Below are 18897 nucleotides of genomic sequence, written 5' to 3' on the forward strand. Positions count from 1 at the left end.
CTAGCTCGATTAACAGCATTACCAAGGTAAATGTCATGTCGGAAGTTACTTTATTATAGTGAGGTTTAACCGTATTTAAAGGGACATTAGAGAGGAATTTCAAGTTAATCTCTGTTATTAAATTACATTTCTGCTATAGAAAAACAGCCATACTTGTCATGAGGGGAGGCTTGGCGAGCCAAAAAGGAGGCAAAAACCAAAAACTAGTGGCACCGCAGCTTTGAAGTTCCCAAAGTAGCTTACTGTCGATTCAATCGATTGCAACAGCATCTAGCCGGGTCTACTTTTACTATTTATTGTTAAAGGAGGACCACATTTTCACATTCTCGAGAACTCAAAGACCCCAACAAGCAAGTTTAGAAAACCTTTCCTGAGCTACAAAAAAAAAAAAAAAAAAAAAGGAGGACGCTTAAGCTTCACCTTCAAGAGTGGAACGCGACAGCGTTCCCGTCAACCCGCCAAGGGGTGTAAGACAATGGGCTACGGTGCAGCGACTACGCGCCCCGCATCGAACGCTGTGAGCGTCGAGCAACGCATCGTTCGGCGCGACAACGAAATGTGCGCCTGAGCAAGCGACGCACGCCTGAGCCTTAGAAACAGCTCGTTTCTAAGGCAACACCGCGTTCACTAGAGGCGCTTTTGTACCGCTTTGAAGCATCGAACTCGTGGCTCAGTGGTAACGTCTCCGTCTCACACTCCGGAGACCCTGGTTTGATTCCCACCCAGCCCATCTTGCAAGTTGTTTTTTATTCATGAAGTGCCTGCTGGGATTTATCGCTCACGACCAACGCCGCCGACGCCGACGACACCGGCTTTTCTGCGACACGAGCTCCTTAACGCTGTCGGGTAAAAAAAAAAAAAACAAAAAAGGAGACCCAAATGTGAGAAAACACTTTGAAATCCATAACATCACACTGACTTATCAGGCACAGAACGCTTGACCCGACCTTCACGAGAGGAATGTTTGGCCTTTATGTTTAGCAGTAAACAACTAACCTTTCTTTTTTCCAGCAAAATCAATGAATGAAAGTAGGGTTTTAAAAGAATGTTTTATCAGACTAAATTGATTTAGTGTCTTTTTCTATACTTAGTTTCGTACATAGCTGGCAACTCTGTGAAAGCTAGGTATACTTCTCTCAGTACCAACATTTGCAACCAAGACATAGTGCACCACCTATGAAAGACGTAGGTACGGCATCATGTAACTTGATGTAACATTAGGTCTCATACTTTTAATTAATTATGGGGTTTTACGTGCCAAAACCACTTTCTGATTATGAGGCACGCCGTAGTGGAGGACTCCGGAAATTTGGACCACCTGGGGTTCTTTAACGTGCACCCAAATCTAAGTACACGGGCGTTTTTGTATTTCGCCCCCATCGAAATGCGGCCGCCGTGGCCGGGATGTCTCGTACTTTTATGCCACAAAATATGTAAGTTGAACCCTGATACATCTAACCCACATATAACGAATTATTGTGTAACGAAAAGCAGCAAAATCCCCTTGAAATATTTTGTATGAAATTTTTATTAGATATATCAAATTATCTATACATCAAACTTTATTGTGACCCCCTTCAGATTCTATATATCTGGAAGCGACTGTAATTACCACATTGAAGGCATCCCAAGTCCGAACCTATCTGCCACTGCATCAGCAGAGAGACATTCCTGTGACTTGCGGCCACAGTGCACTGGTTGCACTAGCAACTAAAATATATAGTAGAATCTCGAATATACGATTATGGTTGATCCGAATTTCATGATGATACGAATTTCTGAGATGTTTCGGACCGACTATGTTATATAGAATACACTACGATTTGGGATCACACAAACAGTTTCTCAAGCATTCGCGGATGATACAAACGTGACAATGACCGGCGCACACAAGCGGGACGACGCGGCTGCTCTCGGAGAGAGAGCGTAGCCACCGTGCCTAATGCTCAACCGATGTCCCATTTCACACCTACTTCCCTTCACCTACAGCCTCTGCTGGCCAAGCGGCAGCGGCCACTGGGCCTCCTCTCCACACCCACGTCCCTTCACCTCAACATCTCCACTGCCAGTTATGTAGCGTACATATTGCGCTCGGCACGGAACCTGCCAAGCGTGAGCCAGGGCGAGTCACGCGCTTGACGAGGCTACGTCACCTATTTCTTGGCAGCTTACTGGCATACGCTACCTATTTTTTTAAAACCTTTTTTATTGCTACACCCCGCTTTCGCGCAGAGTGACCCTGTGCATTTTCAAGGTATAAAAAAGATTTGAATAATTTCATTTAGCCGTCGTTTGGTAACTCAACAAAAGTTTGTGGTCCCATAGGGGCTGAAATAATGAGAGTTGACTGTATCTGAAATATTTCTTCCAAAGAAAGCGTCACAGATTAAATACAGCTGCCCTAAAGAACATGTGAAGTGAGACTTCTGTGACCGCACTACTTGAGTGGCTTCCAAAGTGTTGCATGCCAAGCACGAAACGGAGCACAGAGTCCCTTCAACTCTTTCCTTACCACTAGAAATGTGCTCATTCTTAGTTTGTTTATATTTCAACGCTTCATTTCAAGACGTAGTAGTTGCAACGTATACTGTGATATATGGAATTATAGCGTGATCACTGGTATGTTGAATACATGTAAAGCAGTTGCAACGTATACTGTGATACATGGAATTATAGCCTGATCACTGGTATATCAAATACATGTAAAGCAGTAATAATTGCTCAAACAGTTCTTGGGAACAGATATGTGAAACTTCGAAGAAGCATCTCCAGGAATATAAAAGAAAGCAATTAGCTACTATTTGAAGTATAAGTACAGAGAGTAAAAAAATCTGAAATGCACAAAACATGTGCCTGGCTCCTAGTTTCCAACTTTTACTAGCCATAGTGATGCCCACGAGATGCGGGAAAGCAGTAGCTTCACAAACGGGAAATTGGGTAAGTTCCTAATGTGCAGTGAGCATTCGTTTTTAATCATTGCAGCAGGCAGCTGGTTCGTTTTTTAGTGCATTCTTTATGTGCACGAAGCAATTGTCGTTAGGTGATGGAACATGCAGAATGCTCCTCATACTTGATTACGGCGTTCAATCAGTTTTCCTGTGCAAGCAAGCTGGTCTACTGCACATTGAACTGGTTTTGAAGCCTCCATGTGCCTAGTTCAGTTTCTGTAAAGTAGTCCACAGTAATGTGGAGTGTTGCACAATATTGTAGAATAATGAATAAGGGCACTTGTACAGGCGGTGATTAAAATGTAAGAAATTAGAATGCTAGTCAAGTTTCAGTCGAAAGTTGGTCGAAAATCTACTGCACGTCCTTGTGTGTCTGAAAACTTCACACAATGGGAAGTAGCGTTTGTAATATGTAATTTCTGCATATGCTGTTGAAATGCTGATGGATAAAAACAGTCCCCGAGGGGAACAATAAGATTGTACTTGACATTAGTCGAATGCAATTATCAAAATAGCACACGTTAATGAGCACCTACTGTTGTTTGAAAGATCGTTAAAACAGCCTAGACGTCAGATCGGAAAATTAGGCAGTCCGACAGTATCATTTGTGTCTTCACTAATGTTGCCATTTAAAAAAAATTAGGTGGCTGAGTCGACCACAGCGAAAATTTTGCATCGTTTGATTTCGGAAGTGCTAGGGACACTGGAGGCTAGTTCCAATGATGCCTCCAGCCGATGTTTTATTTTTCCAGGCTACCCCCCCAATCTGCCAAATATTGTCAGACCTGAATAGTTCTATCGTCATTTCAGACATTGCATGATGTTGCTTGTAGAAAAAATTTCAATGGAAATGTTTAACAACGTGTACAAAAATTCTCAATCAACTTGATCGATTTATATAGGACTGGTAACCAAAGTGTTAACGGCCTCACCTTGGACGAGCACTTGCGAGACATGTTCAATGCTGCCGAGTGTGGAGCCAGCCACACAGGTGTAATTGGCCGACTCGCGAATGTTTTCTAGCACCAGGACGTTGCGGCCCACGGGGACCTCGCTGTCGGAAGTCAGGTCAACGGAACCCTTGCGCCAACGCACAAACGGCATGGGGGATCCCACGGCCACGCACGTCAGGTTCAGCGTGGCGCCCGGTGACACTTCATAAGTAGACTCCGGAGGGATCGAGAAGTATGGTGGAACTCGCCGCACTGCAGGGAAACGAAAGCGTGCGCAGTGTGAACTCCTCTTACAACTTCTTCCTGATCATTCCTTGAGTACAGCGCTCACGAAGTGTAATTCAACACGGAAACAGTGCAGGCATAGAGGCCCTCCTCATATAGAAACTACAGTTGTGGCTTAGCGAACACGGCACACGTGAGACAATGCATATCTGTTTTATCTGTTCATAACTTGGCAGCCCTTGGAGTCCTCTCTCGAGTAGAGTGAACGTCCGCTGCAGATCAAGGGTAGCACACTTTGGGCACCTCATAGGGTCTCCGGGAGTTGGACCGCAGGCCCAGGTCACTGAAGGTGTTAGGGCCACCCCAGCCTGTGTAGGAAGTCTCCAGAGAGAGACTTCCTCCACACGAGAAAGATTATGGGGCAGGGAGCAGACAAACGGAGAGATTAAGGAATGTGTGTCCCAATGGAGAAGGAAATTTTAGGCTAAAAGGATAGAGTGGGGATTGGAAGAGCGGCCATTGGGGAACAAGTCTACTTACCACGAACGAAGAGGGTTGCCATGGGCGAGATGGCAGTGCCAACGCTGTTCTCTGCAATGCATTCGTAGTTGCCCTGATCTTCCTCCTGGGCATCAAAAATCTGCAGGGAACCTGCAAAGCGAATATTACAAGTGGCAATGTGAGAATGAGCTGTTCGTCATTCTAGTAGTGCAGATAGTACATTATGCACAGAAAAGAAAACAAAATAGACTGGACAATCGTTGAGCGTCAATTGAGTTTTACTATTGCTACAAATATGCATGGAGGCATGAACATCTAAATAGACAAGATGTGGACATTTTAGACAAATCCCTATGAAAAAAAGAGTACCAATTCAAGCACATGAAGCATTTGTCCCAAGTACTATGACTCTCTTTGAGTGCCACTGACGTCAATGCCACTGACGGAGCACTTAAGCTATAGCAACCAAATAGCTTGTGTTTCCAATTTTTCCCCTTGATAGCTATGAGACTAACAGCCCATTCCTCTGGACCACATAGTGCATTTCCATCTCTTCACATTGATGCAATGCCACAATAAAACACCACTTTTCATGGCTGCCACAGCAAGAAAGAAGATTAAATAAAAAGGAGCAAAATCCTTGAATGCACAGTAACCAAAGTTAAAAAAGCCATGTGTTCAAGCGGCACCCTTTTCCAGCCAGACCTGCCATATCAAACACTTTTTGAACAGCTGACAGGCGATGAAGCATTGAATCAAAGTTTCACTTCCTTGCTCACTGGTGGCGCATCAGTCAATTCAGTAAAGTTGAAGGCAGGCTTTCAGAACTCTTGTGACTGAGTAAGTCGGTAGAAAATGACAAACCATTATGTTTTGTAGTGGCAACCATTACTGCCGTTCTTCCCGTAACCCTAGAATGTAGCGAGCAGACCACGAAAATTTTATGGTGTTCCAAGATTCCAGGCGTGGTGGTGCCCAGTGATCCACAGCACTGTAGCCTGTAGCTCGCAAGGACGGATGTCTCTCAGCTACAGTCGGGGGACAACCCAAGAATGCCACTGTCTGTCTCAAATAAAATTTGTCTAGATGAGTCAGTCAATTAGGTTTGTGCTCATTTCCATCAGGTTAAAGCAGAGTCCAACTATGGCATAGTTCTCAATGGTATTGCAAAAGTTCGATGCCTGAGACATCTGAGACGTTCTGAGACGTCGCCAAAGCGTACTAAATACGGGCATGTTATTTGCACTTAGTACTTGCATGAATTCTCGCGTCACTCGTGGCCTGGCAGAGAGGAGACAGTGGGTTGCATAGGCAGCTCCAGTTACTTGTGTGATGCCAGTCAAATTCTTCAGATGCTTAATGCGGCGTTTGGGACACTGTATGCGACGAAAAAAGCACCCCGGAAATTCTGCAGCACCAGTCAGAACCTTGCTCAAACATCTTTCATTACTGCCGTCCGCTAGAGAGTACGTTTCGGAACATGGATGCTCAGAGGGCAAGTGCTGTGTGGTTTTGTGGGCGGAACTCGTACAGAATTCTTAGGTCATCATTGAGTGTAGTACGAGTATACTTAGTAAGAATTACGAGGTTTCACTGCCACAGCGTGGACTGCTGATCTACCAAGACACAGAGACAACTTGCCAGCAGCTGCGAGGGAGTAGCGTGGATTGGACATGTCAACAGGGATGTCATTTCGTAGCCAGGACAGCTTGGGTTCGGGGTCTCCCTCGGCTTTGCAGGGAAGCAGCGCGCTGCGGTTGCGCTCCACGCCTTGAAGGTTGGGCAGCAGCTTGAAGTGCGGGAAGCCTGGTGGGATCTGGTTCTCTGATGAAGTGAAGAAAAAAGGAGAAAGAAATAGTGAGCCATTGCACAAAGCCAAACATAACAAAACAGCTTGAAAAGCAAAGTCAGGCGAGCCTGGCAAAAGACAACAAAGCAACAATTCCTGCCAACGCAAACTTCTGTAAGATCCACAATCCCAGAACTGCGAATCCGAATATAGTGCCAAACAAAAGCAGGCAGGTTTAATGTAAAGGTTCTTTTTTCTGCCCATAACAAGACGATCAAAATTTGCAGCAAGATTGATAGGAAGTTGGCAAAGGCTGCCTCCCCTCATGCTGGGAAAGGCTGAACTCTTAAGCTCCGCCTGTGCACTGTAGAATGAGAGTTGTTTACGAGCTCCCATTTTCCTGCGGTCCCGTCTATATCGGCCAAAGAGGTCGATGCCTGAACATCAGATTGTCAGAGCATAGGCGCTCGCTAACAGGTAATGCCTACTCAAATGTCGTGTGGCATTACTCTGAGCATGGGTGCATTCCAATCCATGAAGACATCGCAATACTTTCCGCGCATAACACTCAGACTACGAGGAAGATTATTGAGGCCTACTATATCAGGAAAAAGAAGAATTGCATTGTGTAAGCATGCCATCATTAAATTTGTATGACAGTGAATCTGAATTTTTAAACCGCCTCATAGTGTAGCATTAGATTACAGGGTTTTTGCGTTTTTTGCCTGTGCACTGAAAATGGCGCCATCGATGGGAGAGCACGTGGGTATGGGTTGTAGTATATAAGTTTGTATATGCCTTCTAATCAAGTTAGTTGCGAGTTCAGCGCTATCCTGTGTGTTTCCTGCCTTTTGTCTTAGGCGTCTTGTGCTGCCCGTTGAAGATGGCATGGCAAGCTGGTGCAGGAATTCCAAGGCTTTGTCGCCTACCACTTTTCATTTTTGGTCTCTTTTCTTGCTTACCAAGCCTCTCCTCGTGGCAAGAACTGGTATTGTAGAACATATTACAGGTATGATAAAAAGTGATTCACTAATACTGCTGAAACCACTCTTCTCTGTAGTGTCCTTTAGAAAGCCATCTGTCAAAAGTACACAGCATGACCGACCCTCACCTTCAAGCACAGTGAGCGTGAACTGAGCCCTAACGGGCTCGCCAACACCATTTTCAGCGAGGCACTCGTACGTGGCATTGTCCTTTCCGGCGCGGACAGGGTCGATGCGAAGCACCGACCCGCCCGTCATCTCGGTCACCGTGTAGCGGTTGGTGGAGACGCGTTTGCCGTTTTTGCGCCATTCGATCTGTGGGCGCGGGTTGCCAACAGCCGTGCAGACAAACACCGCCACCCGTCCGGTCACCACCGTCTGATCCCGAGGAAAGATGACGATGCTTGGCGGGTCTGTAAAAAAATGCGATAAGAATTCATGAATCATCGGAAGGTTACGCGCATAAAGCATGTAAGCAAGAGGAAAGAAACAGGCTTTCTGGAAATGCGAGTTTGGGATGTTTGTACGAATGGCTGGCGTAACAGTGCGAGTAAGACTAAAACAGAAATGAGAGAATGACTGGAAAAGCACCGACATTGAACATCAACTGTTATGATAATGTCAATGCTTGTCGGGTCATCTGCTTGTCCCTGTTTCCATCGTACTTGTGCTGTTAGGCGAGCGAAACGTACAACACAAATGCCGAATGTCAACTAAGAGATCACATAACGGTGGAAAAAAGAAGACAAAAACTATTTGTGAATTCTTACAGGAAGGCAGCTGAAACATGTCAATCAGGGGCACGCATGGGTGCTTTTGACAGATGTCAGTTCTGACATGAAAATTCCTTTGTGTGTGTGCATGCGTGCAGGATAATCGAAGGCTGGCTTATGCGCATGCCACTACAATTACATTAATGCCGAATCTTTCATCCCACAAGTACCTACCAACTTGCTCAGCTTTCTGTCCTCTAAACCTTCCGAAGCTGCACTGCAAGCTACGAGGAAAACTGTAACGTAAAACTCCCATTTGATTTTGATCACATGATGTTCTTGAATGTGCAGCTACATCTAATTATACACGAGTGCTTTCTGCATTTTGTCCCCATCGGAATGTGGCTGCCGCTGCCAGGAATCGATGCCATGACATTTTGCTCTGCGGAAGGATGCCATGTGCCATCCCTAGGATAGCAGTTGAAAGGTTGGAACTTGGTTTGCTGTGTCCATCTATCTGTCCGTCCGGTGTAAGCCCAAGATGCTCTTTGTAAATTTCATATTCAGTTTGTCAAGAGTTACTGTTACGCACCAAGACGAAGAAAGTATTGCGGGCCATTTAAATGTACGAGGACAAAGTGGTTCATACGACCACATGGTGCAGGGTCTCCATATGTTAAAGGGGCCCTGAAACACTTTTCCAACTAATCATAGTATGACATCAATATTGAAGTACGTCGCCTCGCGAATCTCCTACTGCAAACATTTTTCGAATCCTTAAAACACAAGTGAAGTTAGACATAGTTATCCAGCTAATCAGGGGTTTTCGCGATCCTTTCATTTCCTCCAGCACGCTGGAAGCTACGCAGGGGAGCCAGCAAGGGGGCGCACGGGAGCAATGCCCCACTAGCCGTGGCCAAAGGTTGAACATGAGACGGCACCTGTGGAGCTAAGCTTTTCATCCCGGAGGCCACTCCCAGCAGACGCAACAACGCGCAACTGTCGTGTTTAGACTGGCAGTGCAAAAATGAAATGGAATCTCTGTCTTTTTGAGACATATATATTTTGTACTGATTTAACTCAAACGAGCTGTAATTGCATTACCGAGAAGGCACTCGCGATCATGAAGTCAGCTAATAGCTGTTGTAAGTATAGCTGCTTGCGATGACACCCCGTGATGACATTGTGGAGGCCAGAGCAAGCAATATTTCACTGCTTTTGACACAAGATTGCAAATTCTCTGCTGCGTGCAGCGCCACAATATTTGGCTCACACGTTCACAGGAGCCTTGTTAACTGATAGGCAACATTTTTTTGCTATGTTCAAGAAGTGTTTCAGGGTCCCTTTAATGTAACGTAAAAGTCAGTGATGTTATTAACAATATTCATGGCAGTCCCCCACATTAACAAGTAAGTGGAACCAGCTAACACAAAACCAAGATTACTTTCCTCCAAATAACTTTCACAGGTAAGAAAAGCTGAAAAGCCTCTCTTCAGAACTTGCAGATCAGTCAATTGAAGTCATAGTGCACATCCTGTCGTCTTTTTTGTCTGTGTCAATCCAGTGCTATGGCGTCAATTGATGCAACGAACCAACTAGCCCAAAAATCTCCACTCCTGGATTGCAGATGAGGCTGACAGCAAATAAAATTTTTTAGGTTTCTGCGTCTAATATTCACTTTCATCACAACTCTCCTAACCCTTCAATGTAGTCTGCTTTGGAGGTTTCTTTCCACCCATTTTCACACGAAAACAGCTTTAGTCGTATTGTTGCAATTTCTGCGCAAAGTGACTTAACTGCAGTTTCGAGCATGCTCCTACCAAATTGTAACACATGGGTGTTATGCTACAATTTGTGAATTGGCAATACATTCTCCTGTGCAACTAAAAACCAAGTAAAATGAGAAACACCAATAAATTTTGTTTCTGTCCAGTGGTGCTTTCACTGCATGTACTTCAACCAGAAACCAAACGAACTTTGGCAGGTTTGCCAGCAACTTCCAACCTTATTCTGCTGACTGCATAAGGTTAAAACATAATGCCTTCGTCTTTGTTCTTTATGATGATTGTATTGATGGGTTCCTTATGAGAAACATTCCACAGGATATCGCTAGTACAATAACCTTCACAATATAACACACCTTGAATGCAAGATGCTCTCATGGAATGTTTAGAAATAAATGGGAATCAATTTTTATACCACTGCAAATTTTAACGTTGCATTTTGTGCACTTCGACAAAGTGTTCAGGATATCAATATATTTCTGCTAGGCTGTTCAATGTCCTTGTAATGTCAGAATAACAAAGGACAAACAGCTGTTGCCAGCTTGGCTATATTGTGGTCATTACAACCAGAAGGAGACTTTCAGATGCCCTGCGTTAGATATCACACAATGCAAAACATATGGCTGAAGGCTTGGCATATTGATTCAATATGAATGGCAGAAAGAAAGACAGAGAAGAAAACAGTCCGTTTAGAATTACTGCAAGAAATGATTTCAAAAGTTGTAAGGAAAGGAAGACAGAGAAGAAAACTTCCGTCTTTTGAGTCTGCATGCAACATCTGTGCCACATCCTGTATTCACCCGGCATGGAGGCCTTCTAAAGCCAAATATGCAGCAAGCAGACACCCACGTTTTCCGCCATACAGCCACGCACTGGCAAGCATGACTGAGAGTGAGCCGCATAGTTGAGTACTCAACTCGTGACCAGTCAAGCGTGAGTGAGGTTTTAAAAAAAACCAGCAGTAAACAACACGTGCCGACTGCCAAGGTGTCTGCCAAAGCGGGTCCAGCCGTTGTGGAGCTATATTTAGTGCAACATGCGCAGTGCCAGAACCAGCTCGAAGGCCTTCGGATAAATTTTGTAAAGACCCACAGCAGCGCAGAATGACCCAGCAGAACAGGCATGCATAACTTAAAAGTAATCTTACGTTTTCAGCGCACACTCCTGTTGCTGAGGAAGTACATTGCACGATTGTACAGGTATATGTGCAAGCCCTCTAAGTGATACAAGGCAAATAGAAAAGTATGCCTTATATCGCTGAAAGGAGCACAAGAACAGATTGAATTGACGGACCACGCAATCCATCAGTTTCTTAAATACTTGCTAAATACATATAATGAATTACACTGTGCAGCTAATACAGCGTCATTACCCTGTAGCGAACAGGTAAGTGCAGTATTCGCTTGTTTTTAGCTCCCTTTCAGCGTTCGACACGAGCGTTCGAGGCAACGTTCGCGAGTGTGCTGATGACCTTAATGCGTAAAACGTGCAAGCGCTGTAAGTACACGCAACACAAGATGACAAATAATGCGGAACTCAAGAAAGATGAGCAACAGAAGAACAATGCTGGCCATTGTTTTAGATAGCTGTGATCATTAACGCGCCCGGCGATGAGGGGTAGTGAAAATACCAACAAGTTCATAATTTAGCGGGTGTAATGGCAGCACAGTATGATGCGCGGAACTTCGTAATTTCTGTCACAGTGACGCGTTTCAACATTGCGACAAACGGCTTTACGTTAGCACCGTAGGAAACGCAAATGTAGCGTTAAGAAAAATAGATAGGTGTACTAAAAAGAGAGAGGGATGAAACGGTTCTGATGAACGATGAAAGCAGCGACGTAGCAGCGTGTCGGGTTGTTTCTGGTCGACTCGCGTCCTCCACGGGATATTTGTTTACGTCGGCCACTTTCAGCGCAACGTACGTCATGGAACGCGTTTCCGTGGGTTATTTTATCATTCCCGCTGCTGAAAACACTCCTGTGTAGCCACCGATAAGAAGCCTGTGCTCGGACATCGAACAGTTTGCCCACATCTGTTCGGCGCAACCGGCGCGACTCCCAGATACGGCCCAGATAACAGTACCGTGCAGTGCGACGTAGACTACGCCCAGCAAAACTGCTCAACGCACGGTCCGTTAATACAAACATCGCAGATAATTTGTTTTACTTATCAGGAGGCAAACAGTTACAAGAAAACTTGTAGTGGACAGCGAGCAGGCGTAAGCAATTGGCTTGGTGGCAATTTGCGGTGCGAAAAGATACGTTCACCCCCAAAAGAAGAAGAAAGAAAAAAGCGAATTTCCACTCGAATAAACTACCGACTGCAAGAAGCCAGTTTGAGCTAAGGCTTCTACTCTCTTAATTACCGACGCAAAACCAAGTCTGGACCGGCGCTAACACAGAAAGCGCCTGTATAAGCCGTAGCCGTCATCGGCAAGTGTCAACCGCGCGCAGCTCCTGAAAGGTGCTCCGCGAAAGCGCTCGGGGGATTTACGGGCGCCACATTATTGCACCGTAATAAAGCAACGAGCATGTATTTATATGTGCGTGCATGCGCGCGCGGCAACAATCGGGGACAAACAGAGCGCAACGATGGCTCCAACACCAGAACCGTTCGCTTCTTTTTCTTTCTTTCTCATGTGCGCGTGCGGTGTTGCTTCCAATGGCAGCGGCCGCGGCGATGAAGGATGTCCCCAGCGCCGCACGGACGACAACGTCTCAAAGGAAATCGAAACCGCGAACAGACGCGTGACACAACGCACGGGGTTCGGAAAGGCCATTCGAGGCCGAACTGACCTTCGGTGGGCAGGACCGCGGACGCTACTTGCAGCCAGACGAGCGCTTGGAGGAGATGCCAGAGCATAGCGGACCCCTCATCCGAATAAACGTCCACATCAAGAGTCCACCGCGGCAGTAGTACTACTACGACCCTCCACGCCGACACACCGCATTTCTGGCAAGCGCTATCCTGCGTGCACTCCTAAAATTTCACATCGCTGGCTCTCGGAGGTTGTACGAGGAGGTGAAAAAAAAAGATGGTTCGTTCACGTCGTCACTTTGATAAGGCATACGCCTAACGCTAGCCGCGCCAGGGCTAGAGGTGCTGGTGGTGGAGGGGGTGCCGTTTCAGGCACTTTTTCTTGTGTGGATATTTTGTCCCCACCTCACCTCCTCCAAACCAGCAGGCGAACAACCCAGGCGGGGGGCCGGAGAGAGACGCCGAACCCCCGCCAACGCCAATTGGCGGAAGGTTACGCGAAACCCAGGCGACTAACCGCGGTTACACGGAGGCAATTTTTTCCTTTTCAACGACGGTTAGTGCGAATCGTTTAGGAAGCAATAATAAAGGAGAGAGGTACGGTTAGACGAACTTTACGACCTCTTAGAATGACGACTGAGATTGCACTCTTTTGCCGCTCGCCGGAATCAATAAACAGCCGGCGAGCACCCTTCTGCACAGGGTGGCCATTCGCCGAGACGGCGTTTTTCTCTCGCGGTTGCCAGACGAAAAGAGCAAAGGACCTGACACTGTCCAGAAACGCCCGCTGAAAAGCAATCAATAACGCTGTCACGCCCGAGTCTAAGGGCGTGTGTGCTGTACCCTTCGGGGCCGGCACGGCGTGTAGCGGTGCATATTTGATGACGGCCGCTTCAGTGCTCCGTAATTGCGCCTCCGAGCTCTTTTCTGGAAGCGCCCGAGCTCACGGCTCGTTTAAGTGACCATCAACGCGCCGTCGGTCGAGTGCTTTCGCATTTGTTCGGGTATGGCTTTTAAAAATATATGGGGGTCACGGCGAAAGGAGGCGCATAATGCAGGAATAACAGAACGTGCAAACGACACTTTTTTTTTGTTACGAGCTGAATGCAAATTGCGGCCTGCGATCATGCATATAAACTAGAGGAGGGTGTGCATGCATATGGACTTCTCTCCAAGATCTCGGGCGTGCAAAAAACGCTCAGCTCAACATATATGCTTTATTTTCGTGGCAGCTATTTCCATAAAGTTCCATATGGCAAACACTCGTACCACAACGTCGTCCACCCGTAGAGAGTAGAACATACATGTGTATGTATGTATACATATGTTACACAAGGTCTGTCATTATAATCACAAGGCGAATAAGATATAAGGGTTACGAGAACGGTTTTCAAGCTTGACCCTGGCGTCCTAGCGATATCAACGTTAAGCTGTGACTGGTCTAACAATTTAAAACGCTACCCCCCCCCCCCCCCCCCCCTCCATATCGCTGTCATTTGCACTTGAACTACGTTCATTTGAAATATTTACCGCACATTCAGGTTATTTTTCAAAAATTTTCAACTCGGGTGACTACGCTTGTGGTTAACAAAACACGACGTCATGTTTCCAAATCAAGCCACATCCTCCTGCTTATCTTTCTGGCAGGCGTCTTTGCTGCATACCAAATGGAGAATGCAGTGAAGCCAAGCTTAAAGGCAAGATTAGGCGCGCGCGCGAGAGAGAAACCTTACTGAGAGAATAATCAGAGCTTTTGTGGGTGGCCACCGAAGAAGACATCACTATTGGTCGGTACCCCTAGTTCAGGGCTCCGCTGGCTCTCGCCATCTTTTCCGCTCTCTGGATCAGCTTTAGCCGATCTGGACAGCAGTGCCTCCCATTGCTCCATCGTGGTACTCCTGTCGTGGTGCTTTATGTTGTGTAGCGCGTGCGCTCCCACGTAAGTGTATGCGGTGTAATATGTGTAAGGTTCGCGTAGGTGCCTGTCTCGAGCCTACGCCACGAATCGGCATGCTCCGTCCTTAGTTTTCGATGGAGTGGTGGATAATACGGTAAAAACAACGAAGCGTGTCGTACCCCAAAAGGTTCACTGCCCTTCCACTCTGTGAAGAAGGATGACCAGCGAAGTATGCGGGCCCCTCAATGGCGAACTGCACCTCCGCCGCGGGTCGGCCCGGCATTGCACGATCTCCTGGATCGGCCCACGTATGAAAAATAGTTGGCCTATGTCCACAGAGACTAGATCCGCCAGAACCTAGCTATAAACAGTTTCGCTGTAAAATAACTACGAACAAGACGGCAGCTGTCAAAAATTACATTCAGACAAACGACGTCTCATTAAAATTTCGTCAGGATATCGGATCGATATCCAGTCATCGCAAGATTCTAGAAAAGCACCGCCAGGGAAAACTCTCCTGTAAATTTCGAAACAACTTTGGCTGCATTCGGCTGGAAAGTCGCTTTCACACATGCATCTTCATTCCTAATCGGAATGACCACATCTGACTCGACCGTGGATGTAAAACGAGGAAAACGAGCCACTCTCCTCTATTCCACAGGCGGTTAGCGACAATCTATGTCTGCTGGTGAACAGGCCGAGAGTGGCCTGCTTTATCCCGCCACCAGCGCGCCTATCTCAACGCATCGGCCGCGCATGCCATTCAAGTTGCCCCGTGACGGAGGCCAGGCTCCTTGCGTTCTGCACGTGCGCCTTTGGTCCGCTGTTACTTCGCTGACTTTATGCTCCTGTTACCTGCCCGTCAATCTTTCTTTCTTTTTTTTCAGAATGTAACAGTTTCCTGAGGATTACGGCCTCCTCCCGACTGAGTGCCGGGTGGGGAGGCGGCTAAGCGGTAACACTTCGGTTACTAATCCTAAGGCAAATACAGACCGCGTCACTCCTCGCCCCCGCAATGCTGCACGTGCTTCACCCAGAGCTCTATCCGAGTGGGCTGTGCGGTGTTTGTGCAGCGGGTCCGGCGGACCAATGGCACATCATGTGGGACTGTGCCAGGCTCCCGACGGCAGCTACCTCCAGGACTTACCCGCCCGAACTTCAAAGTGCACTGCAGTCTGCAGGCAAGGACTTACAACTATATGGGCCGTCCAGCAGGCCCGGGGTGCTCTCGAAAAGCACAAGCCTCATGACCCACTATAAATGGGCCCAACTGCGCTAGTACAGAGTAGGGTATAACCCCGGGTCGACGCTTGGCCAGCGTCACGACGCGTTAAACCGTCGTTTGCCGGCACCTTATTAAAGTTATCCCTATCCTAACAATTTCCTGCAATGCTGAAATTTTGTGGTTAACACTGTTCGTTATTTCTGTGTATACGCAGCTTAGTCATAGGTCCTGGAGAGCCGCTTAATTAAAGGCAGAGTAACGAGAAATAATTTGACACTTCAGACTGGTAAAGCATTCTTTCAAGCCTCTATATTAATTTATTTTGGGGTCATAGGAATCACCGGAAGACCAAAGACAAAGCCTTTTTTTTTCTTTTAAATTTCGCGTCGACAACTCAGCCCCGGTACGTCAGTGTGAAGTCAAAAAGATTTCAAAGCTTAATTTCTCGTATATGGGTCAACGTTACTCTGTAAAAGCTTGAAACTTGCTATATTCAGTCTTTGGTTATCTTAAAATAAGATTCAGCCCATCTTTACCGATAGCAAAATTAACTAGGCCCGAGAACATGACGTCAAGGTCCGTTACGTCACGGCGGGCTTGTGCGGGAACGTGAAGGCGGCCTGGCTACTCGTATTTGGTTCCTTTTTAGTATTTTTTCTATTTTCCTTTTTGTACCTTACAAAGTCTCCTCTCACAGTAAGAATCATTTTAGTAAAACTTAGTAAGTTCATTGCGCGTGATAGGAGCGTCTCTGCGTCCGGGGAGAGAGTCGCCCGATCCGAGGGCAGACTCGTTGACGTTCAGAGGAACCCCCTCAGTCGCCAAGACGTGGGCAGGGAACCAAAGTATGGAGTGTATGGAGGTGTCGCCGTGTTTGGCGCCTTTCAGAACTTGAATTACCTGCCGGGCTAGCCGGCCTTTCTGGAATGCCCTGACGGCCGCTTTCGAGTCGCTATACACCCGTTCTCTCCGACCGTCTTGCATGGAGAGGGCAATGGCCACTTGCTCGGCCACCTCGGGGTTCGTCGTCCGGACGGAAGCACAGTTGATGACTTTGTCCAGCGTGTCCACGACGGAAACCGAAAAAGTCCTGCCTTCTCGGTATGCAGCAGCGTCCACGAAGCTTGCTTCGATCTTGTCCTTGCTTATTTGCCTCAGTATATTCAACGCTCTTGCATTGCGACGACCTGCATTGTGAACGGGATGGACGGTGCGGGGAAATGGGGCGACCACGATCTTCTCCCCTATGTCTCTGGGGATCTAGGTGTTTTCAGCCAAGTTCTGGGTTGGCGCGAGTCCGATCTCCTCGAGGATACGCCTGCTGGCCGGCGTGGTGGACAGCCGAATTAGCTGGGCCCGTTCCTGAGCTTCGGCTATCTCCTCCAGGGTGTTGTGTATGCCGAGCCGAAGGAGGTCCTCGATATGCGTTCTGACGCGCAGCCCGAGGGCTCTCTTGACACATTTTCTAATGAGGGCATTAAGCTTTTCCCGCTCGACTCTCAGCCAGTTGTGCATAGCCACCGTGTAGGTGAAGTGACACAGCACAAATGCGTTGAGTCGAAGCAGGTTGTCCTCCTTGAGGCCACGATGTCTGTTAGTGACCCTTCGCACGAGGCGAAAATCATTGTCGGTCTTCGTAGTTATCTTGCGCAACGCAGTGCCGTTGCCGCCGCGTGATTCGATGAACACACCCAGGACTCTGATGGTGTCGACCCTGGGTATCGGGTCACCGCTCCGAGTGAACAGGTGAATGTCACTTTCCGAGACCGGTTTCCAGCCCATGGGTCTGCCGCCTTTTTCTTTTCTATAAAGCAGAAGCTCAGACGTGGTCGGGGAGCATCTGAGTCCGGTGGGTAGCAGGTACTGCTCCGTGACGTCTACCGCCTCTTGCATGGCGCTTTCCACTTGCCCTTCGCTACCGCCAGTGCACCAGATCGTGATGTCGTCTGCGTAGATGGTGTGTTTGATGCCTTAAACTTGGGCCAGATTCTTCGAGAGGGCGACCATGCAGATGTTGAAGAGAGCAGGCAAAATGAGCGAGCCTTGCGGCGTGCCCCCTGGGCCCAGGAGCACCTCGTCGAAGACAAAGTCGCCGATCCGCAGCTTCGCTTTTCTCCCCGTCAGGAACGAACGGACGTAGTTATATATAGTCTGGGGTCCAGCTCGACGTCTGCGACGGAGGCCAGAATGTATTTGTGGAGAACGTTGTCAAAGGCTTTCTCGAGGTCGAGTCCGAGCAGGGCTCTGGTGTCCCTGGTACTGCCGTCGATGATTTGATGTTTGATGATCTTCATGGCGTCCTGCGACGAGAGGCCGGCACGGAAGCCAATCATGATGTGAGTATAGATGTTGTTCTCTTCGAGATATCTGTTTAGTCTGTTGAGGACGACGTGCTCCGCGACTTTCCCGACGCAGGAGGTGAGAGAGACGGGTCGGAGGTTGTCCACGTTCGGAGCCTTGCCGGGCTTGGGGATAGGGACGACGTTGGCGGTCTTCCATTGCTCTGGGACGCTGCCGTTTTTCCACGTCTCGTTGACCTTCTCGGTGAGGTATCTGATCAAACGATCGTCAAGGTTCCGCAGCATCTTGCTGGTGATTCTGTCGGCACCTGGCACACACTTGCCTTTGAGCGCAAAAATGGCTTGTCTAATTTCCCCCACGGTGAAGTCTTCGTCCAATTCCGGACGCGCTGGGCCGAGGTAGTCGGGGAAACCGGTCTTCCTCGTCTCCGTGCTTTACGGAAAGGTGCTTTTCCATGAGCTTGGCAGCCAGCTCGTCCCTGGAACAGGATGTGGTAGCTTAGTGCAGGGCTCTGGCGAGCATGTGTCTCGGACTTGATCTGGTGCTGCCCTCGTTGAGGAGAACTGATGTTTTAGCATGCCCCAGACATGCCGGTATGGCCAAAGACCATCATGACAAATGGTAATGTTATCGATGAATTACAGATGGCGTGGACAATGAATTCCTGATGGTAGATGTGACATCGGTGTAAAAGGGCCCAAAACCTGTCACTGTAAATGGCGTAAAACATTTAGGTACTAAACTAATGCTAGGAAATGCACAAAGCGTGATTCTAGATCACCTTGACTCTCTTGAGGCTGAGTCTGCCGCGTCTATGAA

The 18897-nt window shown here is 47.6% G+C and overlaps 1 protein-coding gene across 1 annotated transcript in view; it reads right to left on the reverse strand.

Annotated features, from left to right (window-relative positions):
- Lar (tyrosine-protein phosphatase Lar) overlaps window positions 1-13092 on the reverse strand; it is a 100409-nt gene extending 87317 nt beyond the window's left edge. The window contains exons 1-5 of the mRNA XM_055075180.2: window positions 12694-13092; window positions 7528-7812; window positions 6269-6451; window positions 4667-4777; window positions 3881-4153 (exon numbers count right to left, since the gene is read on the reverse strand). Coding sequence (XP_054931155.2) covers window positions 3881-4153; window positions 4667-4777; window positions 6269-6451; window positions 7528-7812; window positions 12694-12760 — 919 coding nt within the window. The 5' untranslated portion in view covers window positions 12761-13092. The remainder of the gene's footprint in view (window positions 1-3880; window positions 4154-4666; window positions 4778-6268; window positions 6452-7527; window positions 7813-12693) is intronic.
- Window positions 13093-18897: the final 5805 nt, after the last annotated feature.

This window comes from Dermacentor andersoni, chromosome 11, assembly GCF_023375885.2.
Source record: "Dermacentor andersoni chromosome 11, qqDerAnde1_hic_scaffold, whole genome shotgun sequence".
Taxonomy (NCBI): Eukaryota; Metazoa; Arthropoda; class Arachnida; order Ixodida; family Ixodidae; genus Dermacentor; species Dermacentor andersoni.